Source organism: Trichosurus vulpecula, chromosome 9, assembly GCF_011100635.1.
Source record: "Trichosurus vulpecula isolate mTriVul1 chromosome 9, mTriVul1.pri, whole genome shotgun sequence".
Classification (NCBI taxonomy): domain Eukaryota; kingdom Metazoa; phylum Chordata; class Mammalia; order Diprotodontia; family Phalangeridae; genus Trichosurus; species Trichosurus vulpecula.
The window spans coordinates 41,335,633-41,363,312 of NC_050581.1; the positions used below are offsets into that span (position 1 = coordinate 41,335,633).

General features: G+C 38.3%; 1 protein-coding gene and 1 pseudogene across 1 annotated transcript in view; one reads left to right on the forward strand and one right to left on the reverse strand.

Annotated features, from left to right (window-relative positions):
• The window catches only part of SVEP1 (sushi, von Willebrand factor type A, EGF and pentraxin domain containing 1), a 347,418-nt gene extending 319,946 nt beyond the window's left edge, over window positions 1-27,472 (reverse strand). Inside the window, exon 1 of the mRNA XM_036739508.1 lies at window positions 26,876-27,472. Within this exon, the coding sequence (XP_036595403.1) occupies window positions 26,876-27,472 (597 nt within the window). The remainder of the gene's footprint in view (window positions 1-26,875) is intronic.
• LOC118831054 lies at window positions 14,346-14,678 on the forward strand (annotated as a pseudogene).
• Window positions 27,473-27,680: the final 208 nt, after the last annotated feature.

The window sequence follows — 27,680 nt, forward strand, 5'->3', positions numbered from 1 at the left end:
CTGTAGTCTTAATAGATTAATGTCAGCCTTGAATAGAGGTCTCCAGCTTAGAGATCCAGGGATTTGTTCTTGGCCTGTGCCATTTAACATTATTGATGACAGAGATAAAAGTTTAGACAGCATGCTATTTAAATCTACAGATGAAACAAAGCTGAGATGATAGTCAAGGTTCAAAAAGATCTTAGGCTAGAACATAGGACCAAATAAGTTAAGGTGAGATTTAAAAGCAATAAATGTAAAAAAAAACATTGTCTAATTTTTCTTAAAATGCAATATTCTTTTGGTGATGTTCTCTCAGTGCAAATTATAGATTAAAGCTATCTCCAAAGTATTAAAGTCAAAGGTCACCCAGAAGGCAATGGTAGGAGGCACATGGTGGATGTAAGCAGGATGTGAGACATTACCAAAGAAAGAAGAATTGTATAAGAAAAGTGGGGTAAAAGATGTTATCATTGAAATGCGTTAATAGAAAAGAAGATTGGCCGATCATGTATTGGAAGAAGGCATATCCCGTGGTAATGGCTGAGCTTTACTGGTATTCTCCCAATGTCGAGAGACCTAGAAAAAGGACCTCAGCATGTTGGCTGGGCCTCCTGGGATATATTTATAAAAGAATAAGATGAAATGGCATAGATGGGTGATAATCTGGATCACTGAAAGAAGTATCCTCATCAATGAAATTGTAGGTCCATTGAAGTAAATGTAAAGTCCTATACTTGGGTTTAAAAAGTCAACTTTGCAAGTCCAAGACAAGGAGGCATGATATCTCAAAAATATCTGAGGGTTTGAGGGTTAGTGGTCAGTTAAATATGAACTGATAGTATGACTATGCTATTGCTATTTTTGACTACATTGAGAAAAATACAACTAGGAAGGTGACACTCTCACTATATTATCAGATGTTTGGATCACAACTATGTACTATTTGGTATTATATCTTAGGAACATCACTGATAAGATGGAGAGTTACTTAGTAAAAATCTAGTAGGTGCTTACTATGTGTCAAGCACTGTGCTAGAGTGCTGGGGATATGAAGAAAGACAAAAAACACAGTCCTAAACTCAAGTTTCTGTATTCAAATCGGGGAGATGACACATAAAGGACTAGTGACATAAAGTTATATACAGAGGAGATTGAAGGTTGCTGTTGTTGTTGTGTTTGTCTTTTGTTCTCGAAAAGGACCATGACATCATGGAAATGATGACATGACTTGTAGTTGACTTTGATTTGAGGGAGGGAAGGCTGTGCAAGGTCACCAGCCTCATTTTCTTCTCCAGAGCCATCTGGGTCCAGTGGCCTGATATTCACCAGGACGACTGGAGATGGCCCAGGATGCATGGAGATTGAAGGTAATCTGAAGGAGAAGACATTAGCAGTGAGAGGGATGGGAAGGATCTCCTACAGAAAGTGAGCATTGAGGGAAGTCAAAGAAACTAATAGGCTGAGGCTGAAGAGCAAAGCATTCCAGGCATGGAGGATGCCAGTGGGAAAGCATGGGGATGAAAAATGGAATGCCATGTCTAAGGAACTTCAGGGGGGCCAGTGGAGCTGGATCATAGAGTAAATGTACAGTTTAAGAGGACCAAAAAGGCAGGAAAGGACCAGGTTGTAAAGAGTTTTAAATGCCAAACAAGGACTTTATCTTTGGTCCCAGAGGTATTGGGAAGCTACTAGCGTTCATAGAGGTGGTATGGTCAGATTCATGCTTTAAGGATATCAGGGATCACTTGTAAAGGAAAGACGATGGGCACAGAGAAACCAATTAGGAGACTATTGTGGTTCAGACAAGAGATGATAATGGTTTGAACTTTTTTAGTTGTTATGCAGTTGTGCCTGACTCTTTGTGACCCCATTTGGAGTTTTCTTAGCAAAGATACTGGAGTGGCTTGCCATTTTCTTTTCTGGCTCATTTTACAGATGAGGAAACTGAGGCAAATAGGGTTAAATGACCAGCTCAGGGCCACACAGTTAGTAAGTGTCTGAGGCCAGATTTGAACTCAAGAAGATGAGTCTTCCTAATTCCAAGCCCGGTGCTCTATCCACTGCACCACCTGCCCAGGCCTACACCAGGGCATACATAGTGTGAGTAGAGAGAAGGGGACAGATGAAGGAGCACAAAATTTTTTTGCTATATTCTCTCATTGAGTATTTCAGGTTTCCAAGCTGTAGCTTTTCTTTCTCAAAAGTACCTTAATTTTTATTCACTGTACTGCAAAGCATAGAAAATAAGCTGACTTAGACCAGACCAAATAGTTGGCTATTACTCGAAAATCTGCTTGCAAATGAAAGACAGAAACAATCTGTTCTAAGCAAATAGGGCTGTAAGAAAATTCATTATGGGTGAATTAAAAATGTCCTTCCCCTTCACATGATTACCTGATAGAAAGAACTGCTGAAAGCCAACATTAACTGAAGTACACATTGTTGACGCTTATGTCCACAATGACCTTTATACTCATACCAATCAAGCCATGTTCCATTTATGATATGGTACAGAGAGCACTGATTCTAGAGTCAGAGGTCCTGGATTCAAATACCACTTCATTTTTTTTAAATAACAAAATGTCCAATTTATTATTTATCTATTTTTCACATTCTTTTAAAAATTTATCCTTATTTATTTAAAATTGTTTTAAATTTTGAGTTCCATATTCTCTCTCTACTTCCAGCCCCTTCCATACCTGTTGAAAAGGCAAACAATATGATATCCATTATACATGTTAAGTCATGCGAAACATATTTCCATATTAGCCATGTTGTTTTAAAAAAAAGCAAGAAGAATAGAGTGAAAAATTGTACTTCAGTTTGAACTCAGAGTTCATCAGTTCTTTCTCTGGAGATGAATAGCATTCTTCATCATGGGTCCTTTGGAATTGTCTTGGATCACTCTATTGATCAGAGTAGTTAAGTCTTTCACAGTTGATCATTGTTACAATATTGCTGTTACTGTGTATGGTGTTCTCCTGGTTCTGCTCACTTCACTTTGTATCATTCATATAAGTCTTTCTAGGTTTTTCTTAAACCATCCTGCTCATCATTTCATATAGCACAGCAGTATTCCATCGCAATCATATACTACAACTTGTTCAGCCATTCCCCAATTGATGTGTATACCCTCCTTTTCTAATTCTTTGCCACCCCAAAAAGAGCTGCTATAAATATTTTGTACATATAGATCCTTTTCTTTTTTCTTTGATCTCTTTGGGATACAGATCTAATGGTATTACTGATCAGGCAAAGGTCAAAAGGTATTGCTCCAAATTACTCTCCAGAATGGTTGGACCAGTTCACAACTCCACCAACAGTGCATTCGTCCCTCTATTTTTCCACATCCCTTCCAGCATCAAATCAAATCCCACTTCTGATGCTTACTGACCTCCAAGAAGTCATTTCATCTCTCCAAGTAGCTTTAGTTTTCTCATCTGTAAAATAAGTAAGTTGGGCTAGAGCAGGGTGGGTACCTGTTGTCTCAAGGCTATATATGGTCTTCTAGGTCCTCAAGTGCTTCCCTTTGACTGAATCCAAACTTCACAGAACAAATCCCCTTAAGAAAAGGATTTTTTCTGTAAAACTTAGACTCAGTCAGAAAGCTGTACCCAAGAACCTAGAGGGCCACATGTGGCCTCAAGGCCTAGACTAGAGGGTTTCTAAGGTTCCTTCCAGCTCCCAAGCTAAGATCCTATGAATCTGTGTAACTCATCAGGCTCTCCAGGCTGTTGCCTGAAAAGAAAAATTCTTGAGTCTAATACCTTTAGGATTTCCACTCCAGCCTCGCCAAACTACAGAAGAACTGGAAGGTCAAAGAAACTCTTAACCTCAGACTCACAGAACTCTTTCCGCCCACATACATGCTTTAGTAGTTAACCACGGACACAGACGATTTTTAAATAAACCATACAGGCCAATGTATCTAAAAGGGAAATGATGAGTACAGGAATTGATGAGTAGCAGATTTAATCCTGGACAGTAAAAATGGTTGCAACAAAGCAGCAAGAAAACACACACACACACAAACACAAATGGATACGCAAATCTTTATCAACATGCAAACTATATGTTCTGTAAGCACACACACACACACACACACACACATATACACACAGAGGGATTTGGGGTGTGAAAGAAAATCCATCAGTGACTAAAGAAAAATGTTAGCTTGCTAGTTGAATCTCCTATTTAATGTTATTTTTTTTTTTACTACAATTGCTTAGTCCTTCACTACAGAATAGGTCCCAATCCAATGGGTTGAGTTTTGCTGAGGAGCTCTAAAAAGAAAGAATATCTTTAACTCTATATCTCAATTTTTCCTGCAGTAGACCCAACATCTTTTTGGATCTAAGGAAAATAGGTCAGTAATGAAATAGTTTCAAAACAAATGCCTGAGTTTCCACTCAAGTGCTCTCCCTAAATTTTTTTTTACTGCATTTTGTGATTTCTGAGAAACCTATCAAGTTGATAAAGGCAATTTTCATTTTCTTTTCTCTAGAGAGAATCAAACCCTTCCAGGAAGGACACTGGGCTTCTAGAAGTCAGAAGCCCTGGACTCCAGTCTTGTCTCTGCCACTCCCCAGCCATGTGATCTTGGGAGGTCACTTCCCCTCTCTGCTCTTCAGTTTCCTCATTTGTAAAATAAGAGGGTAACCTAAAAGATTACCAAGATCCCTTCCAGGTCCCTGGCATGTTGTAGATTCTCTTTACATATTTTTTGATCAATAAATTAAATAAGTGTTAAGTAACTACATACAAGGTACTTTCTAGTTTTGGGGGATTCCAATTTAAAAGTGAAAAGTCTGTGCCTCTCAAGGGATATGTTAGTCAAGGCTGAAATTCTAAAACTCATTAAAACAATCGACAATGTGCACACTCCTCTTTCTTTTGCAGCAATTCATCTTCCCGAGATGGGAAAATGAAGGGAGAAAACAACTGTTTCTCATGCATACTCTAGATTTTCCATTCAAACAAGAATTACTCCTAGGAACTGAGGAGAGAAAGTGCTTTATTAAAACTCTGCCCTTAGCTTCCTTATCCAAAATAGATGGAAGGAAGGAAGGGAAGAAAAAAGAAAGAAAGAAAGAAAGAAAGAAAGAAAGAAAGAAAGAAAGAAAGAAAGAAAGAAAGAAAGAAAGAAAGAAAGAAAGAAAGAAAGAAAGAAAGAAAGAAAGAAAGAAAGAAAAGGAAGGAAGGAAGGAAGGAAGGAAGGAAGGAAGGAAGGAAGGAAGGAAGGAAGGAAGGACACAGAGATCTACTATTAGGAGAAAGAGAATCTCTGATAGAAAATAAAATCACCAATGCAACCTTTGACATGTCCTGGAAAACTTATTCAAAAGCTGTTCACATTTATATAGAACTTTTGACTTTATTAAGTGCCTTCATCCCAACAACCTTATGTGGTAAGTAAACATATAACTCTCCCCACTTTACAGAAGATGCTAGTGTTTTGAGAGTTCAAGTAACTTGGCCAAGGTTACACAGGATGAAGTAGCAGAGCCAGGACATAGGATCTAGAGCTGAAAGGGACTTTAAAGGCCTTTAAGTACAACCTCTCACCCATTTCACAAATGAAGAAACTGAGACCCAGAGGGGTTAAGTGATTTGCCTAAAATCACAGAGGTAGTAGAGCTATGATTTAAACATAAGTCCTCTGAATCCAAATTCACTACTCTTACTACCATGTCACAGCTGCCTTTCCCCATGGTGGCCTTAAAAGGAACTTTTAGGTTGCATATTAATAAAAGGAGAGGATACAGGACATTATACTGTAATACAATATAAGCCTATAATATATAACTACAGTTATAGTTATAAGCCTATAAGGTTAAGGAAATATTTTTTACTCCCACATAAACATGCAATATTCATATGAATACACTCTTAGCCTAGTCCACACAAGCAAGGTGGAAAATTAGGAAAAAAGGTCCATTAAACTAATGATTCAATGCACTGGAGAAAGGAATAAATCAGTTGATTATAAATTGATTCGAACTTTACTAGTTCTTGATCCTTTACCATGTAGAGAAGTACCAACAAATGCCAACTTGGAAGGAATATAATTATTCCAAGTGACAATCAAGTAATCTGCTCTAATGGCCTGTCCTCATATCTCCTAGAGCATAATTGCATATCATCCATACTATGCAATTCTAAGTGGGGTCTTAAGGCATTGGTTCCTCAGCTCCTTTGGCAAGAGACAGGTTGAGTGAGCAATGCTGTTGGTCACCTTGTTTTATACCTGGGGTCTGAATCTAAGAGGATTCCAGCTATCAAGCAAATTTTACTTCTAATATAAATTCTTTTGAAAGACTTGGTTGCCCATATGTTGGGGGTAGAGGGGAAAAGATATTGATCTCTGTCTTTAAGCATCTGAAGGGTCATCATGTAAGGGAAGGACTACACTTGCTCCAGAGGGTAGACCCAAGAATAAGAGGTGGAAAGTACAAAATAGACTCAGGCTCTATATAAGAAAAAACTTCCTAATCATTGGCTCACTCCAAGAGTGGAATTAGCTACCCAAGAATGTAATGGTTTCCTCCCACATTAGGAGTCTTCTAGCAAAGGCTGAATAACCATTTTTCCAGGGATACAGAAGAAGGAATTTTTGTTCAGGTACTTATTAGACTAGATGGCCTCTTAGATCTCTTCTAAACCTAGAATCTGTCATTTTGTGAAAATGAAATAACATTATAGTGGAAATTTAATGTAATTAACTAGATTTTGTAATTATGGATTAGTACAATAACACTGAGATATAAGTCCACCCTAACAATACACCTACCTCCATCATAAGAACATTCTGCTTCTCATTATAATCACATATCTGTATCTCAACAAATCAAGACTAGGTAGAAAGGTATGGAAAGGCAGATAGATTTCTACTCCCTCCTCACCTCCATCTCTCAGAATTTTTATGTCTTCCTTTAAGAATCAACCAAGTGTCACCTCTTATACAAAGCCTACCCTGATTTCCCCAATTGTTAACACTTTCTCTTTCCTTAAGTTACCATGTATTTATCTGTATATATAATAATAACAACATTTAACATATATGCAGCATTTATATTATCACATTTATGTGGAAGTGATTTATTATTTATGTTCATATAACATATATATGCAGTTTATTAATCATTTACATATATGATATCATTTAGAATAGACATTTTTTGAGAGTAGTGCCCTTCTCCCCCTTTTTTTGATCTTTGCATCCCTAGCACCTAGGAGAGTGCCTTTAATTTAGTAACTCCTTAACAAATGTTTGTTGAACGAAATTGGGAACCACCCAATAGCACTTTGTCCAAAGAATCTGAATGAATTTTGAATCAAATATTAAAAATATAAAAATCTTTTTCCAGTTAGAAATTTGAATAGAATTAAACATCAACAGATGTGTTGTAGACATGACCAGAGACATTAGTAATTAATACTCTATGTAGATGGGGATTTTTTTAAAAACATGGTATAGCAGAAGGGGTACAAGAACAGGAATTCAGAAAACCTTACTCTCAATTTCTGTATTTGTAAAACCAGGGATTAAACTTGATAAAACTTTTTTAAAAATTGATTTCACATTCATGTTTTTAAAATTTTGAGTTTTAATTCTCTCACTTCCTTCAGTCCCTCCTGCATTCCTTGAGGAGGCAAGCAATACAGTATCAAATATATATGATGTCATGCAAAATATATTTCCATATTAGCCATGTTGCAAAAAAACAAACAAAAACAGACAATAAAATGCAAGTAACATAAAGATAGTTTTAAAAAAAAAGCTATGCTTCACTCTACACTCAGAATTCATCAGATCTCTCTCTCCCCCCTCCTCTCTTGCTCTCTCTCTCTCTCTCTCTCTCTCTCTCTGGAGGTGGATAGCATTTTTCAAGATGAATCTTTTGGAATTGTCTTGGATCATGTATTGATCAGAGTACCTAAGTCTTTCATAGTTGATCATTGTTATAATACCACTGTTACTATATACAATGTCCTGGTTCCGCTTGCTTCACTTTGCATCACTCATATAAGACTTCCCAGGCTTTTCTGAAACCATCTTGTTCATCATTTCTTATAGCACAGTAGTATTCCATCACAATCATATACCACGATTTGTTCAGCCATTCCCGCATTGATGGGCATCCCCTTGATTTCCAATTCTTTGCCATCACAAAAGGAGCTCCTATAGATATTTTTGTATAAATAGGTCCCTTTCTCTTTTCTTTGATCTCTGAGATACACATCTAGTAGCAGTATTCCTGGTCAAAGGGTATGCATATAAACTAGATAAACCCTAAAATTTTCTCCAGATCTTAAATATTATGATTTTAATGTAGATTACCAAAGATATCATGGTATCTCTTGATCAAGATACAGAATCAATGTTTTAGCATATAGAAATAAAGGTTAATGGGACTCAGTTAAAGAATCACCACATCAAAAGCAGTACACTTCATTTAATCTGAAGGTTTGGGTAGAAAGCAAGCTCAGTATGAGTCAACAATGTCATATGGCAGCCCCCAAAAAAAGCTAATGTGATACTGGACTGCATTAAAGGAATCTCAGCTTCCATGATGGTCATTAAGTCTTCCACTTTGGTCAGATCACATCTGGAGTATTCTGTTCAATTACGGTTATCAGATTTTCAGAAAAAGACATTGAAAAGCTGGAGAGCATTCAATCAAGCAAGTAACAATTATTTTTTAAGTCCCTATTATATATTCGGCACTGTGCCAGGCCCTGTGGACACAAAGACAAGAACCAGTCTCTGCCCTGAAAGAGCTTATATTCTGGGAGGATGGAATGTGTACATATATAATCAAACACAAATTATGCAAAGTATTTAGAAGAGAATTTTTGCAGGGGAAGCAGTAGCATCTGGGATAACCAAGAAAGGTCTCATGTAGGAGGTGGTGTTTGAGTTGAGCTTTGAGAGAAGTTAAAAGAGGAACAAGTGAGGAAAGAATGTGTTCTGGGCATGTACGACAGAGCCACAGGGATGGAATTTCACGTGTGAAAAGCAGTAATTTCGCTGAAATACATGGTGGAATATAACGTAATATAGATAGTACAGTATAGTATAGTATTATATTATATTATATATATATATATATATATATATATATATATATCTATAAAATAAATCTCAAAAGGTAAGCTGGAGCCAGATTGTAAAGGATTTTGAATGCCAAACAGAGGACTTCGTATTGAATGCCAGAGACAATAGGAAGCCAGCTGAGCTTTTTGAGCAGGTAAGGGACAATTAAGGGAAGGCTGCCTAAATAGTGAAGAGCCTCAAGTCCTCGAGTGAAAAAAAAAACACGTGAAGACTGGTCAAAGGACTCAGGGATGTTTAGTCTAGAGAAGACAGGACTTGGGGGAACATGAGAGCTGTTTTCCACTATTTGAAGAGCTATCATATTTAAGGGGGGTTATATTTGTCCTTTCTGGCCCCAGACACCAGAACCAAGAATAATGGGTAGAAGTTAGAAGCGGGTAAATTTAAGTTTGATGTCAGCAAAAACATCTGAGCAATTTGAACTATAACTATCTAAAAGTGGAATGGGAGACTTCAAGAGGGTGTGTGTGTTCCCTTGGAGGTCTTCAAGGAAAGTCTTAGTGACCACTTTGGGGGCATGTGGAAGAAGAGATTCTTACTCTGATAAAGAATGGAGTAAGCCTCTTCAATCCCTTCCAAACAAGAGTGTGTTAGCAAATATTTAACAACTGGCTCTCAAAATTGTTTGGGTCTAACTGAGCAGAAGAAGTATGACTAAGTATCATGCCATACCTTTCACTGAATCACCCTTTCAGAGTATAAATCTCTCCCAAGGAGTAAATGAGGTACATTTAGAGTTGGTGGATCAGTTAGGATACCATTCCCTTAATGATCTGTGAATGCGAAGCAGAGGAACTTCTATTTGATGCTAAAGAAAATAATAGGAAGACAGTCGAGCTTGTTGTTCAGTTGTTTTTCAGTCATATTTGACTCTTCATGACCTCTTTCTGGGTTTTCTTGGTGGAGATTCCGGAGTGGTTTGCCATTTCCTTCTCTGACTCATTTTACAATTGAGGAAACTGAGACAAAGGGGGTTAAGTGACTTGCCTAGGTTCACACAGCCAGGAAGTATCTGGGACTGGGTTGGAACTCAGAAAGATGAATCTTCCTGATTACAAGGATCAGTACTCTATTCACTATACCACCTGGCTGCACCCCCCCCGTGTGTGTGTATATATATATATATATATATATATATATATATATATATATATATATATATATATATATATATATATATATATATTATACACATAGAAAGATAGATATACATATAGATAGATGTAGATATTTATAGTCTCTCTCTATATATATATAGACTCTCTCTGTATATATATATGTATATACATATATATAGTCTCAATAGTCCTCATCCTCCTTGATTCCTCTGTGTGTACACACACACACACATACACACACACAGACACATACACACAAATATAGATGACACAATTTTAATTTTAATCTTCATTAACTTTCCCCCTTCACTTTTTAAGTCTAGAAAATCAACAAACAATAAATCAAACCTTGTCTTTATTTGCAGTGTTTGCCAAATCCCAAGGTGTAAATGCTCACAATGAAAATTGAATAACTGGGTCTTCCAAGAGCTGTGCAAGCAGGCTCTATCACACCCCTACTTCTGATTCTTCAATTCTATGATTCTGTAATAAGCTGTCTTACTTTGTTAGGCTTTTGTCACATTTGCTAATTGGACAACCTCAAAACTGATACATGTTTGTGATATTATCAGAAGTCGATTATTTGAATATATTTAAATTAATATCCTAGCTTTGGAAGATTTCTATTTAGAACTAACTTCACAATAAAAGGGTGTTGGGCTTTTGAGGGGATTAGGATATCAAGTAAAATATTTCAAAGGTAATTAAGGGAATGGTATCCTAGCTGATTCACCAATTCTAAATGTACCTCATTTACCCCTTGGGAGTAATTTATTCACTGAAAAGGTATGGCATGATACTTAAAGTCTCACCTTACCTCTGCTCAGTTAGACATATGCAGATTTCTTGCCTTTATTTTTAAAATTACTTCCTCATTTGAACAAAGTGGCTTATCACTATTTCGACACACATTTATTCTGAGATTTAAACTTGGGTTGAAGTTGCTTATTTCTCTGCCATACTAAAAAAAATAAGTATTACTCTGAATACTCAGTATTTATTGTCCAACATTCTAGACAATTATAATATGATAATTCTAAATTCTAAGTCCCAGAAAAGCACTGATAGTAAGAAAGATCATTTCCTTTAAAATAATTTCCTTTGGTGCTAGAGAATAACTCTATTAATATTAATGAAGAACTTGTGAGCCCTGATAAAGGGATAAATGCTCTAATGTGCTAAAGATAACATCCATGAGTTGATGCCATTCATTTCAAGAAGAATAATTTCTTTACTTCAATCACCCCTACATTTCTACAATTTTAGAGCCAGAAGGAACTTTACAAATTATTAGACCCAATCCCCTCATGCTATAGGTGAGGAAGCTAATGACCAGAGATGTACAAAATCTTGCCAAAGGTCACATATCTCCATTGTCACAGAGTCTTTTCCATGGATATACCAACTGCAAATTCATACGGAGGGAATGGTCAACCTTCATCCTACATAAACTATCTCCATGTGTAAAGTCAGAACTATCTTTTTGATTTATGTGGGTTGGATAGTTTTAAATCAAATAATTTAAACAATCATTACATTAAATGAGGAATATTTGTAAAATATTTAGTACAGTGCCTAGAACATAGTAGATGTTAAATAAATGCTCGTTTCTTTCTCTTTCCCTTCCTCTTTCCCTTCCCCTTCCCTTTTCCCTTTCCTTTCTATTAAAGAGAGCTCTGTGACAAATATGTAGGAAAGTTGTTCCTACAGTCCATGGGAAAAAGGGAAAAAGGGAAAGCTTTTTAATAGGGAGAACTGGCAGGTGACTGGATAAAAGCAGCAAAGCTACTAGGCTCATTTGAAATCTCTATTCAGCCTAGAGAAACATAGGCAAGCTAGGTGGTTCAGTAGATAATGCACTAGACCTGGAGTCAGGAAGATATGAATTAAAATCTAGCCTTAGACACTTATTAACTATTTGATCCTAGAAAAGTTACTTAACCTCTTCCTGTCTCAGTTTCCTTATCTGCAAAATGGAGATAATAACACCTACCTCACTGGGTTATTAGAAGGATTAAATGAGATAATATCTGTAAAGAACTTTGCAAACTTTAAAATACTATAGAAGTGCTAGCTACTATAATAGTGAAAATAATCCTCCCCTTCAGACTTTATGGGGAAAGGATAATAGAACACAAAGCTAAAATGGATGGTATTATTTTGTTTAGACCATAGAGAAAGGAATGTAAAATGTACAATTGCTACTTTGGAGAATAAGTGCTCTTCTCTCTCTCTCTCTCTCTCTCTCTCTCTCTCTCTCTCTCTCTCTCTCTCTCTCTCTCTCTCTCTCTCTCTCTCTCTCTCTCTCTCTCTTTCATTGTTTTCACTAGAATACAAAGTATATTACCTCAGAAATATTCCCCGACTAGAAAGGCCTGTGAGCCAGCTTTTATACTACCTGGTATCTCTTCTGTAAGAGAAGAGTCTGAGATCCATAGATAAGGCTAGACCTTTGAATACATATACCTTTCAAACTTCATCTAATTAGGGATACCTGGATTAAGTGGTCTGGAGCTGCAGCAAAGAGAAAGGAGGGGAGGAATATGAATTTAAAAACAAACAAATTCAAGAATACCTAAGCACCATTCAATGTAGAGCTGTTCTTTTTTTTTTTTTAAAAAAGCATATTTGAGTTATTTAGCATGCAGCTGCCAAAGAGAACTGGCTTATCTTTTTTATAATTCATTTTTAACCAAATATTACTTCTTTCTCCCCCCAGCAGCTAATTTTTTCAGCCATTTCTATGAACCATCTATGGCCCATTTTTGAAATGTGATGAACATTTTAAAAATGAACAGAAAAAAGTTCATAAAGAGACAGACAAGCCCGGCAGTGTGCATATTGTCAAGTTTAATTTAATATAAACTTTAAAAAAACCCAAGGTGTATGCTAAAATGATCTGTGGTTTCATATATAATCCTCTGCTCCTGTTCTTCTTTGTATTTGGAAATATCCACATTTGTTGAGGTTTGTTAAATCCAGAACAATTTTTTTAAAAGCAATATGATGAACAAGCTGGGAGGTTTTCTTTCTTATTGGCCGCAACACAAAATTTTTCATCTGTGACACTCATGGTCCTCATGATAAAGGTTTTTTTAATTTGCTATTTTAAAAAGCCCTGATCCAATGACATATTTATTAAGTCAATGGTACTGAATTCCACCTATCAAGTAAATGAAATTTAACATGAAAGAAACAAAGGATGAATGATTTGCCTCACCATATGGGTAATCCCAGCAGGTGAGGAAGGGCTGGCCAAGTAATTAAGGGAATGACCAAATGAAGTCTGAAAGTCAAGTGAAGGAAGCAGCAATGATTTGGCAAGTCCATTAATGCTTTTACAGAAAAGGTAAATTATTTGTAGCATTTCTTTGGACTTTTTTGTTACTATTTCATACTTAAGATAACAAGAGAGGGATAAAAGATACATGGTTTTCTATATCCCATTCTCTGTTTCCATCCTTTTGCCAGCCATGTACCAGCAATATAGATGCAGAAGGGGAGGGAAGGAAGGCACATAAAACGGAAAGCTATTTTGTATTTTTATCTGCTTCATGGGTTGCCATAGACAGAAAGAAAGAGAGAAGGAGCGAGAGAGAAGGGGAGAGAGAGAGAGGTGGGGAGAGGGAGGCAGGGAGGAAGGGGGGTGAGAGGGAGAGGGAAAGGAAGAGGGAGAGGGAGAGGGAGAGAAAGAAAGAGAGCAAGAATGAAAGAAAGAAAAGAAAAAGAAAAATCCACTAGCAGTCAATCTGCCACTTGATGAGCCTTGGTGACCGGAGCTAAGCTAGCCCTTGAACAGAAGGCACAGAACACCTTTTGGATCCATCAATTGAAAAACATGCCTTTATTAAATAGCTACTGTCGTTTTAGGTGCTGTAGATACAAATGTGAAAAGTGAGACGCTCCCTGCTCCTAAGGAACTTACATTCCACTAAAGACGTTACATCATGGTAAAATTTGCACATATTTTCATTCCCTTGGCATAGCCTTTAATAAGCCTGGGCCTCCTCCATGTCACACTATAATGAAGGAATGACTAGTGAATGGATGAAACACTGGTGGAATTGAATTATATCTAGAAAATCGAAAGGACCCTAGCTCCTCAAATAACATTGTAGGAGAACATTATGTTGTGGAATGTGGTTATTTTTGGTCCCAAGGGAACCTCATTTGAAGATAGCACATTTAGATTTGCAATGGCATTCACAGAAGAATCCAAACTAACCACCTACAGTAAGGTTTGTCTCTAAAATGTTTCATCCAAATGTTTATGCAGATGTCAGTATTAGAATCTTTGTAGTCCAAGCTATGAGGTCTCCATTTTGACATCTCTACAGTCTTTATTGGATGAGCCCAACAGTTTAGCAAAGAGCCAAGCTGCTCAGCTATATCAGGAGAAAAAGAGAGAACATGAAATAGGAGTTTCAGCAGTAGAAGCACAGAACTGGTATGATTATTGACCCAGGATGGTACAAATGAATAATCTTGTCATAAGGAAAAAAGTCTGTCTGTCCCTTTCTTTCTTTTCCTCTTGGCATTATTACGTTTATTTATTGAAAACAAAATAGCTATCAGGTTATTATTACTGCCTTTTTTCACTAAAGCTTTCTTTCTCCCCTCCCCTTCTGACATCAGAAAACACTACTACAAAGTCAAATGTATTGAGTTACTTGTAAAAGAATTACCAATACTTAAAAAAAAGACAGCTTGTTTTGTCTGTCCTTCGTTTTCAAAGGGAACCAATGGCATCACAGGGTGATGTCTTGAGCATGAATTGGATTTCAGTGAGGCAGAATTGCACATAGTCATCAACCTTACTCTCTCTTCCTGAGTCATCAAAGTCTAGAGGCAGGACAAAGATCAAGATGACTGGCAATGGCCTGGGATGCAGTGGGATGGCATCTTTAATGCCTGATCAGGCTCTAAGGGCTCCACGGCATCAGCTTCAGCCACCTTCGCGGCCATTGGAACAAACCGTTCTCATCCACCAATTCTGCCAGAGGAAATCTTCGCATGCTTGGAATAGACACTTCCCCCAAACTCACTGACAAGTTTGTGCCCCATTAGTTATTTTCAACCTGGCTTAGCCCATCTGCCCAGAAAATTTAAGGGATGTGGCTATTGCACATACTTCTTGGAGCTACAGGTGAGAGTCGAGTGCCAGGTAGGCACCAAAAATGGGTGAGCAGCCCTGAAAAGGTTTCAGCAAGCCCTCACACCAGAGGTGCCAGCCTTCCCTGAACAACACAAGACAGCAAAATCAAATTGAGACACCAGAGAAGGAAAACAGCTTTTAAAAAATCAACCAAAATTCAAAATAAGCAGAGTGGTAATAGCTTTTTTTCTCCCAACTGACACTTCAGCAACTGAAGCAGCTCAAGTATCCAAAAGAATATAGATGAATAAAGAAACCATATAACATATCACAAGTGGCATCTTCAAAGTTAAATGATACATTTAAAGATGGCACAGTGCTATTTTGTATTTTTGTCTGCTTCATGGGTTGGAAATACAAAATAATATAGTTACTGGCCTTCAAGTTAGGAAGATCTGGGTTCAAATATTGCCTCTGAAATTTAGTCACTCTATGTCAGTGAGAAATCTTTAATTTAATATTTCAGTGTGCCTGGGACCTCTCTAAAACTTTAAGTTCTAGATGAGTGGTTGATCTGCTTTGACTTCTCTGGGAATTACCTACATCAAAAATCACAAGTTCAACCTTTCTGTCATCCTTTAAAAAGTATCAAGCTCACAGAATTGCTGAGGCTCAAATAATGATTATATATATTTATATGTAGTATTTTACACCTTCAAAGTGTTTCACACATGTTAACTATCATTTTTATTTATTAATATTATTGCTATAAGTTAAGCAAAAAAAAATAGAACTTTTCAGCTAAAGAGAATAATGGATTCTAAGTTTTTCTTGGAAAGTTGGATAACAGTGTTGTTTTCTCAAATGACCAAAAGCAAGAAGAAGTTAACATTTCATGGGATGTGTGTTCAGTCACCTTGAAGTGATGTTCATGATGTGCAAAAGCATTCCTTGCTTATCTCATGCTCTCACTATATGTCTGGCTCATTTTCTTTTTCATTATATTTGTCATTAATGATGTATTTTATGATATTTCTCATGTGTAATTCAAAGTTTCTAATGTGTAATATAACCTCCTTACACGTGCCCACCTATCATCCCTCACTCTCATTATTGTTGTTCATCTTTCATTTTCTAATTTGTTCTTCTTTTAGCTTTTTTAGTTGCATGCCCAATTCACTGATCTCTTCTTTATCTATTTTATTCATGTAAGCATTTAGAGATACAAAGCTTCCGTAAGAACCACTTTCTATGCATCCCTTAAGTTTTGATATGTTGTCTCATTGCTGTCATTCTTTTGGATGAAATTATTGATTATTTCTATGATTTGTTGTTTGACCCACTCATTCTTTAGGATTAGATTATTTAGTTTCCAATTAATTTTTAGTCTATCTTTCCATGGCCCTTTACTACATATATTTTTTATTGCATCATGATCTGAAAAGGATGCATTTAATATTTCTGCCTTTCTGCACTGGATTGTGAGGTTTTTATGCCCTAATATGTGGTCAATTGTTGTACAGGTGCTGTGTATTGCTGAGAAAAAAATTTCTACTATTTTATATATATTTTATATATATTATATATATTTATATATATTTTATATATTTCTACTAAATTTTCTATTCCTTTCTACCCCTGAATTCATTTTTCTCCAGAGGTCAACCATATATAACTTTTCTAAAATTCTATTTATCTCCTTAACTTCTTTCTTATTTTTTTTGCGGTTAGATTTATTTGGTTTTGACAGGGGGAGAGGTTGAGGTCCCCCACTAGTACAGTTTTATCTATTTCTTCCTATAATTCCCTTAACTTCTCCTGTAAGACTCTGGGTGCTATACTACTCGGTGCATATATATTTAGTAATGATATTACTTCATTGTCTATGGTACCATTTAGCAGGATTTAGTTTTCTTCCTTATCTCTTTTAATTAGATCTATTTTTGCTTTTGCTTTGTCTGAGATCAGAATTGCTACCTCTATTTTTTTTTACTTCAGCTGAAATATAATGTATTCTGCTCCAGCCTTTTATCTTTACTCTGTGTGTATTCCTCTGCTTCAGATGTGTTTCTTGTAAACAACATTAGAGTTTGCTTTCAAACACTGCCTCCCTCAGTCTTCCCTCCCTTCTACCAGCCCCCTCTGTTTTCTTCCCCTTTAGCCTTACTTCTTCCCTCTCTTCTATCCACCCCTCCCTTTTCTTTCCCCTTTCCCCTTTTCCCTCCTACTTCCCATAGGGTAAGTTATGTTTCTGTACCTAACTGATTATGTTATTCCCTTTTTGAGCTAAATCTGATGAAAGTAAAGTTCAAACAATGCTCGTCTCCCTCCCTTGTTTCCCTCTACTGTAATAGGTTTTGTGCCTTTTCATGTGATGCAATTTACCCTTGTCTGCCTTTCCTTCTTCTTCTCCCAGTACAATTCCTTTTCACCACTTAATTAGATATTTTTATCATCACATCAAACTCAACTTATACCCACAACCTTTGTCTATGTCATAATAACAATACAGTTCTCAAGAGTTACAAGTCTTATCTTTCTCTGTAGGAATGTAAACAATTTGCCCTTATTAATAACATGTTGTTTTTTTCTTTCCTGTTTACTTTTTTTATGCCTCTCTTGAGTCTTGTATTTGAAGATCAAATTTTCTGTTGAATTCTGGTCTTTTCATCAGGAATGTTCGGAAGTCCCCTATTTCGTTGAATGTTCATCTCCTCCCCTGATAGATTATGCTCAATTTTGCTGGGTAGTTGAGCCTTGGTTGTAATCCAAGCTCCTTTGCCTTATGGAATATTGTATTCCATGCCCTCTAGTCTTTTAATATAGAAACTGCAAGGTCCTGCATAATCCTGACTGTGGTTCCCTGATATTTAAATTCTTTCTGGCTGCTTGCAGTATTTTCCTTTTGACATGGTCATTTTAGAATTTGGCTGCAATATTCCTTGGCATTTTCAATTTGGCATCTCTTTTTGGAGATGATTAGTAGATTCTTTCAATGACTATTCTGGTTCTAGGAACTCAGGACAGTTTTCCTTGATGATTTCCTGAAAGATGAATCATGGTTTTCAGGTAGACCAATAAATTTTAAATTGTCTTTCCTGGATCTATTTTCCAGGTCAGTTGTTTTACCAATGAGGTTCCCTTTTACTTTTTCATTCTTTTTTTTCCTGTTTGACTGATTCTTGACACCTCATAGAGTTATTAGCTTCCACTTGCCCAATTTTGATTTTCAACAAATTGTTTTCTCCTATTAGATTTTGTATCTCCTTTTCCATTTGGCCCATTTTACTTTTTAAGAAGTTCTTGTCACCAGTGAGTTTTTGGGCCTACTTTACCATTTGGTCAATTGTATTTTTTGAGGACTTGTTTTCTTCAGTGCATTTTTTTCCCATTTGGTCAACTGTATTTTTTAAGCATTTGTTTTCTACAGTCAATTTTTGTCCTTCCTTTTCCAAGCTGTTGACTCTCTCTTGCATACCTCTCATTTCTTTTCCCAATTTTTCTTCTACCTCCCTTATTTGATTTTTAAAATCCTCCTTGAGCTCTTTTAAGAAGGCTTTTGGGGCTTGAGGCCAGTTTATATTCCCCTTTCAGGTTTCTGATATGGGTATATTGACAATATTGTCTTCTTCTTAATTTGTGCCTTGATCTTCCCTATTCCCATAATAAGAATCCATGGTCATTGTCTGTTTCTGCTTTTTACCCACGGTGTTTGCCTTGTTCCTGGCTTTTAAAGTAGAGCTCTCCTGCTGGAGTACAGGGAGCATTGACTCAAGCTTCTTGTTCCAGGAGCCTAGGACCTGGTCACTGGTTTTGTGTGCTGGGGCCTCAGGTGCTGGTAGGTGGAGGCCATAGGAGTCTGGCAGCTTACCTGGTGCTGAGCTGGGATCAGCAACACTGGAGCTCTTGGGGTGGGGGTAGGGAGTCTGGCCCCTGCAGGATGTCTGCTCACCCCAGCTTCTTTAAAGCACTCAAATGTTTGGCAGCTGGAGGATGTCTGCCAGCCTGGAGCTGTGCCTCCTGGAGTTGCTCTTCCTGGAATTATGCTGAAGCACTGGAAGATTTGGCTGCTGGAGAACACCCACACACATAGTGGTTTTCTGAGCTGGTATCTTAATGGTTCCCCTGTCTGTGCTGAGGCACTCAAGGGTCTTGGTCTTGGTGCTTGCCTGCTCCACCACCCTAAGGCTCAAGATTTCCCCCTGGTTTGCTGAGGTGGGGCTTGCCACTGGATTGCTGAGATGCCTGTATTGCTCCCCCTTCCCCAGAGTGAGATGGGCCTTTCCCATTAATCCCCCAAGTATCCTGGTCTATAAGACTACTGTACTCCATCTTTCTGCTGGCTCAGCTGTTCTGGGGTTTTGCCTGGGGCAATATTTTCTGGGCTCTCAGAGGTCTAAGAGTAGCTTACTTCTCACTCTGCCATGTTGGCTCTGTCCTTCATTTTCAAAGAGGATTAGTGACATGCAGGAGTAATATCTTGACTGTGCATTAATTGAATTTAAGTGAGACCGGGTTTTCATAGATAGACAGACAGATAGATAGATAGATAGATAGATAGATAGAGATATAGATATATGCTTGCCAAAGAGTTTATATATTTGCTTATTGAGATGGTTTCTAGGATGTTTTTGGCCTCCTTGTGGCAAATATCTTAAGTCAGTTAAACTTTTCTAACAAATGGTGATAGAATCAATGTCATTAATTTATCCATTTCCCAATTTTATAAGTTGACAAATTTGACAAACAGGTTAGCTTGAAGCTGCTGTCATTGCATGCAGTACTTTCTCATTTGTATCCTTTCTCCTAATTTGGTGTTGATTTTAACCTTTACTCCAAGGAGTCAGTGATCTAAGTATATACCTCTAAGAGCTGATTCTAAAGTAGTTTCCATATTAGTAATATCCACACCATTAGTAATTTCCACATCGTTTCTTATCTGTTAACATACAGAAATTTTCTCCTTGTGTGTCCGATGTTCAATAATTGCCATGTCTTCATATTTATATTTACATATATCTATGTCTTTATATATTACTAAGCAATACAGACTTTGATGAGCAAGGTGTAGTCACATTCTAAAACAGAATCAGATGCCTCCACAATAGAATTTTTATTCTGTTCTGCAGTAAGCATTTTTGTACCTTCGAATATCTTATTGGAGAAAATATTCACGATAAATGTGGGACTTGGAGCCTATAATGTGAGCCTTTGACCTCCTTTATTCCTTTATTCTAAACTATGTTTTCAATCAGCATGTAGTTTTTGAACAGGTGGTAGAGATGTATACTGTTCTAAGTCTAGAATTGAATAGAGCAATGAGAACAGGCTGGATTAATATTCATGGGTACCAGGCAAAGTCTTTCCACAACTCACAGCACTCCCTTCTGCAAACGTCTGTCTTTTTAATATCTTCTTGATTCTTATTCCATCCTAATCTGTTTTCTGATCATAACACAATAGTGTTATGTCTTAGTTCACCAATAGTCTCTTAATTGCTGAATCTGATGTTCTTTTCTTCGTCCTCATCCTCCTTGATTCCTTTGCAGCTTTCGATGCTGTTGACAAGGGCCTTGGTTTCTGGACCTGTTTTCTACTTTTCTTGCTACCTGCCTGACTGATTCTTCTCAGTCTCCTTTGTTGAATCATCACTTGCCTTCTTTCTTTTGTTGTTGTTTATTGTTTGTTTTGGAGAGGCAATGACGGTTGACTTGCCCAGGGTCACATAGCTAGTAATTACCAAGTGTCCGAGGCCAGATTTGAACTCAGGTCCTCCTGGTCAGGGTGGTACTTTATCCATTGTACTACCTGGCTGCCCCACACCTGCCTTCTTAGTATAGGTATCTCCAGGGCTCTGTCCTGGACCATCCTCTCTTCTCTTTCTATTCTCTTAGCCTTGGTGATCTTTCATGGGTCTTTGCATTCTCAGTGAAGCACAGTAGTATAGTAGAGGGTGAGCTAGCCTCACACCCTGGAAGATCTCAGTTTCCAGTCTTGTCTCTGACACACAATGGCTATGTGACCCTATGCAAGTTACTCAGCCTCTCAGTGATTAAACAACTCTCTAAGATTATAGGTGGCATAAAGGGTGCTGACCTGCATTGGTAGAGGGCGTTTCCTCACCTGGCATTTCCCTATAGCAGTGAAATCACTTATCCAGTGTCTAGGACAGGGTTTTATACATAGTATATGTATGACAAAAACCTTTTTAAAATGCTGAAGTGGATGCCACATATGGCCAGAGAAGGATGTGGGCCAATCACATGGTGCAAGTAGGAAACCTCTTCAAAAAAACTAAAATATTTCATTTTAGCCCCCAATGTGTTAAGAGATCGAGAAAAGCTAGCTTTATATTTAGTAGATCCTGTGAAGGATTTACAGGAAGACACAGACAAGAATGGCCAGCACAGGATGAGAAGGTATGAAGGAATTTTAATATGTATCAGTGAAGAGAATAACCAAGATGGTGAGCCACCTCCAGGTAGGAAATAAGAGTCATTCTTAAAAGGTTTGTGTCAAGTGGGTGGAGGGATGAGGTTTAAAAGGAAGAGAAGCCAAAATGATCTCAGGGGCAGACCAAGGTCACATAACTGGGTGATTGCGGGATGCCACAATCTGGGGGGTTAAAATGTGTGGCTGAATCAGCTATCTGCCAGAGCATTCACAAACTGGGATAATCTGTTGAAAGTTAGGAAGTAAAAATACTGCAAATATAGTGTCAAGAGAGGGTATTTTGTTTGAGCACAAGCTGCTTCCTAAAAGGTTAGGTCTTTTTATTCTGGAGGCTTCCATGACCTGTCCTGATGGAGATCTCTTAATAATAATAGTGAGTTGCTCTGAGATTTGCAAAGCACTTTGCAAATTGTACCTCATTTGATTTTCACAACAACTTTGAGAAGGACATGCTATTATTATCTCCATTTTACAGATGTGGAAATTGAGACATAGAAAGGTTAAGTGACTTTAGGCCAGAGTGACATAGCTCGTAAGCATCTGAGGCTAAATTTAAGCTCAGGTTAAGTGTTGGGCCCTATTCCCCTGCTGAGTCAAAGGTCAAATACAAAATACTGTCTTATTCTATGTCACCTAAAACCTATTTTAAAATTAGCTTTTGCCTATTATCTTTTAACCAGTAATAGACCTAACTGGCCATTACTTTCTTGAAGTCAATGAAAAGTTAGCCTAATTACTACATGATAAGTATGGACATTCAAATATACTCAATTTCATTCAGTTTTCTTTAGGAAAGGGGTTAAGAGACATCTATAGCAGAGCATAGATTGTTCTTGTAAATTAATCACAGAACTATTTCTTACACAGTCAACCTACATACGTCTTTATTTATTAGTAAGCAATGTAGAATTTGATGAGCAAGGTGTAGTCACATTCTAAAACAGAATCAGATGCTTCCACAATAGAATTTTCATTCTGTTCTGTAATAAGCATTTTTGTATTCCTTCTTCGTCCTTGAATTCAAAAATCTGACCTCTAATTTTTCTAATGATCATATGTGAAAGTTTAAAATTATTTAGTAGTTACTGTTTTCTGCAGGAAGGAGAGACATGACAGATGAGGCAAGAAAGAAAAAGGAAAAAAAAAGGTTTGTTGATGTATGGGGCAATTGTTTGCATAGATTTATCAGTAGCTTTGGCCAAAAGTGAATGGAGACAGGAGACTAAAAAGCCAGAGTTAGAACAAGGGCTATAAATCTCTTAGCCTTTGTGGGCTGTTCCCCTTTTACCTTGGGCTAAGTCCTGAGCTCAGAAATTTAGGGAAATTTGCTTCTCTAGATACTCTAGGTTCAGGGGATATTGTCTAACCCTGAGGCAGGCTCAGGATACCGCTGTCATGCCAAAAACCTAAAGCTAGACTCCTAGCTACTGAAAGTTATTTGTGCCTCTTAGATCAGATTCATCCCATTGGGATTTATCTCCTTTCCCCTCCTTTTGGTTCAAATGGATCTTTTCATTAATATAGGGAAATCCCAGTGTGGAAACTCCCTCCATTGATGGAAACCATCAATTTCTCTTCAACTTCTATTCTTAGAGAATTGTCTATGGCCCTGAGAAATTAAGTGATTTGGTCACATAGCTAGTATGTATAAAAGGTAGGCTTTTGAACCCAGGTCTTTCTGACCCTAAGGCTATCCTTTCTGCTATTACATGCTGCCTCTCATTGCACACTTTACTTTACCTTGGAAATGGGTTAGTCAGCTTTGCTCTTCTCTCAGACTTAGAGCACCCTCCTTTGTTCAGGAAGGCAGTGGTGGCTTTCACCAGAGATCCCCAACTGCCCATCTGCAGAAGTAGAACCCTAGGGGACTTTTAGATGAGACAGCGCATTCTCCACCAATGGATCATATTTCTGGAATCCTGGAACAGTTTAGGATTTTTTCAAAGGAATTTTCATGCTATGTTTGTTTAACAACCATTCAGCAAAACGGAAATGGAAATGAGGGGTTTGTATCTTTATTTTGACATGCAGTGCTTGGGATATGGAGTTGTCCTGGTTTCACAATGGGATCAATTCAAAAGGGGCAGATTAGGAAAAGGAAATGCATAAAGTTGCTGCTCTGAAGAGAAATTAAAAACAAAGAGATTCTGTGATACAATATTTCTCTAGAAAGAAAAAAGAGCTATTAGGTTGGAGGGCTTTCTGATAAACTCAAAACCAGCAATGAACAATGGTGTATACCCTATCCCTAACCACACCTATTCCTCCCCTCCACTGGTTATCTCTAACTCTTGGTCATTTATCTATAAGGAGCCACACACACATTCTCAAACCATTTGCTCTATTCTTGGTCTCTTGCTGAGATGGAGAGACTCAGAATATATTTTCTCAACTCTTATGATATCGATTCAGATACATTGTGATCATAATGAGAAGTTGTTCAAAGACCTTCAGAAATCTCCAAAGAGAAGTTGAATGATCATTTGCCAGGGACCTTGCAGCAGTGATTCATGTCTCAGGCAGATTTGGAGTAGAAAGCAGTGGAGTATAATGAAAGAAACAATATATCTGTCATCAGAGGACCTGGTTCTAGTGCTCCTTCTTCTACTTAATACTTATGTAACCACAAATGTCTGTTGGTCTTAGTTTCCTCATATGTAAAACGAAAGGCTTGAATTATAAAATAAAATAGCTATTATTTCTATAGTGCCTACTACATGCTCGGGCACCGTGCTAAGAGATTTGCAAATATTACATCCTTTCATCCTTACAACAACCCTGGGAGGTTGAGGAAACTGAGGCAAACAAAAGTTAAGTGAATTGCCCAAGGTCACACAGCTAGCAAGGATCTAAGGCTGGATTTGAACTTAGGTCTTTGCGACTCCAGACCTAGTACTCTATCCATAGCACCATCTGCAAAAGAATACAGAGTCTTGACTATATAATGTCTAACATACCTCCCACCTCTAGATTCTAATTTCTTCTATGATCCTTTCCAATAATAAGATCTTATCACATTCCCCCAACCCCTGCTCTCTACAAGTCTTGGGATAGAGACCAGACCTATGATTTCATTGATATAGGGAACATCCAAGTGAGGAAACTCTACTTTCTCTGCAATCTGCAGTCTTAGAGTATTGCCTAGAGCATGGAGTGACTTGCTCAGGGTCATTCAGTGGGTCTGAGAGGTGAGATTTGAACCAAGGTCTTCCTGGCTCTGAGACCAGCTCTCTATTCACTCTCTACTCTGGTACCATTGCCTCTACCAAGTGATAATGAAATAATATTATTATTCCTACACAGCACATTGTTTATTTATTCTCTTGTAATGATAAAGGAAGCAACCTAGTTGGTAAAAGATGTTGCAAGATTTTATGTAAAGAGAAAAGGACTAAATTTATTTATTTTTATCATGTGTTAAGTTCTTCAGTGTAAGTTTGCATAGGTTTTGGAAAATTAAAATTTCCTAGGGATATTCACTCAGTTTCATAATCTTAAATTTTCATTCTGATGATCAGTTTCACATGAACCAAAGGATTCCAGAGGCCAGTCATTAAGAATGACTTCCTGCCCCCCCACAGGTTGGACAACTTTCAAATGGGCATTTTTTTCTAATAAAGTTAGTAGGATTCATAAGAAAAACCACACCACAAAACCGACCATTTTTTAAAACTTTATGCTGAAACCTAAGAGAACCTAGAGAAAGTAAAAATGATGTCATGTCATTGCACCTCCATTATTGTAATTGCCAAATTTTGACTCTTTGGGGTGGGTGGGAATGGTATAGTAGAAAGAATGCTGCATCTAGTAGATATGGATTTAAATCCCAACTTACCACTTAGCTACACACCTTAGAAAGATCATTTAATTTCTCTAGATCTCAATTTTATCATGGTAAAATGAGGAAGTTGGAATAGATGAACTCTAAGGTTCCTTCCAGCTCTAAACCAATCATCCTAAATTATCTTTAAAGTGCTCATATAGATAGTAGAGATTGTAGCTATAGCTGGAATACAGTTAAACAACTAACAAAACTGACCTATTCTTTTGCATATCAAAACAGTGTTAAATAGCTCAATGAAAACTAGACAAAGATGTGCATTTTCCCCTGCAAATATGAAACAATACAATAAACTTCAGAGAACTGAGATTAACAGTTTCAAGCCATACCATAATCCAGCATGACACCCAAACACAAAACACTGAAGTAAAGGAAACTCAGATATTCACTTGTTCATCCCCCCCATCCCCCAAACCAGTTACCAGTATGTAGATACATCCCCTTTACAGATAAGTAAGGTGCCCATTACATAGGGCATAACTATTTCACAAACTTTGCCTTTTGCCTCCTGAAAAAGTACTGGCTCCGGAGTTTGAATCCTATCTCTGATACTACCTTCTTGACCTGAAGTAAGCCACTTAAGGTCGCTGGGCCTCAGTTTCTTCAGCTGTGAAATAAGGAATTGAACTAGATGGCCCTTAAGTTCCTTCTAGCTTTAGTTCTATGATCCTATAATCTTTTGCATCTGGGCTTATTAACCTGGGGTGAGACCTTGTTTTTAAAATATGCTTATGACTATTTAAACATAAGTGGCTTCTTTTGTAATCTTACGTATTTTACTTTAATGCATTTAAAAACATTATTCCGAGAAAAAGTGCATAGGCTTCACCAGACTGCCAACTGGGTCCCTGACATACACAAATCGAACCTTGGCTTTACAGGTATATTACCAACCAGGTTAGGACTTAACATCCCACCCCTTCATCAAATGTAGCCATAGAAATACATGAAGTTCCCCTTTGCATTGCCGACTAGATCTCCGCATCCCCTTTCCTGTGTAATAACTAATGCAGCACACCTTACTGTCTCACAAAACTGCTTCTGAACGTATAAGCACTTAACAGATATGATGACCATTGGTCTCTAGCGGGCGGGCACCTGAGAATTGAGTAGGGGAAGGACAAGAGGAAATGCGGGTGTGTAGGGCATCCTCTCTCCTCTGCGTGTGCGTGTGGGTGCTTTTGCGGAGGGGTGGCTGGGCGCGCCTGGGGCAGGGGGGAGCGGTAGGAGCCCTCGATCAGGGGCTGCTGGAGAGAGCGCGCTCTTACCGCGGCTTGCTGGAAAGCGCCCTTGGTGTAAGTGCCCCCGCCTCGGTAGGTGATCTTGGGAATCTCGCGGTTGAGCAGCGAGCACTTGTGCTGGTGCGCCCGGCTGGAGGAGATGTAATCCACGCGCGGCACCACGTTGTTCTTGGACGAGAAGGTCACGATGGCCACGCGGGTGGCGCTGGGCACCACGGGGAAGTCGGACAGCAGCTTCTTGACGAACTTGAGCTCGTTGAGGAAGTTGGCGTGGCCCACGCTCGAGGACTCGTCCACCAGGAACACCAGGTCGAGGCTGTGGCTCCGCTCGCGGAGCTTCCTCACATTGCGCTTGAAGGACTGGCCCAGCTTCTCCACTTTGTTCTCCTGGGGGTCGGGGTGAAGCGGCGGCTGCGGCGGGGGCGGCGGTAGCGCCAGCGCCAGAGACCTCCGGGGCTCTGGCTCCTGCCCCCGCCGCTGCGAGGCCGCCTGCGGGAAGGAGGAGGAGGAGGAGGAGGAAGAAGAAGAAGATGGGAAGAAGCTAAAGCTGAAATTTCCCGACAACGCCGTCCAGCCAGAAACTAGAGAGAGACCCCAGCAATAAAGAGGCAGCAGCCGCCACATTGTAGAGTGGAGGAGGGAGACCTGCTGCTACCCTGAGCCCAGCAGCAGCAGGAGCAGCAGCAGCAGCACGAGACAGAGAACTCTGATTGCCCTCTCCCTGGAACCGTCGGTCCTCCTTTCCCCTTGTCCAGTCAGACGGTGTCAGAGGCAGCCTTCCTCCCGCGTGCCTCAGGTATCAGCCACTGTCTCAGATCCCTTTATTCGACTC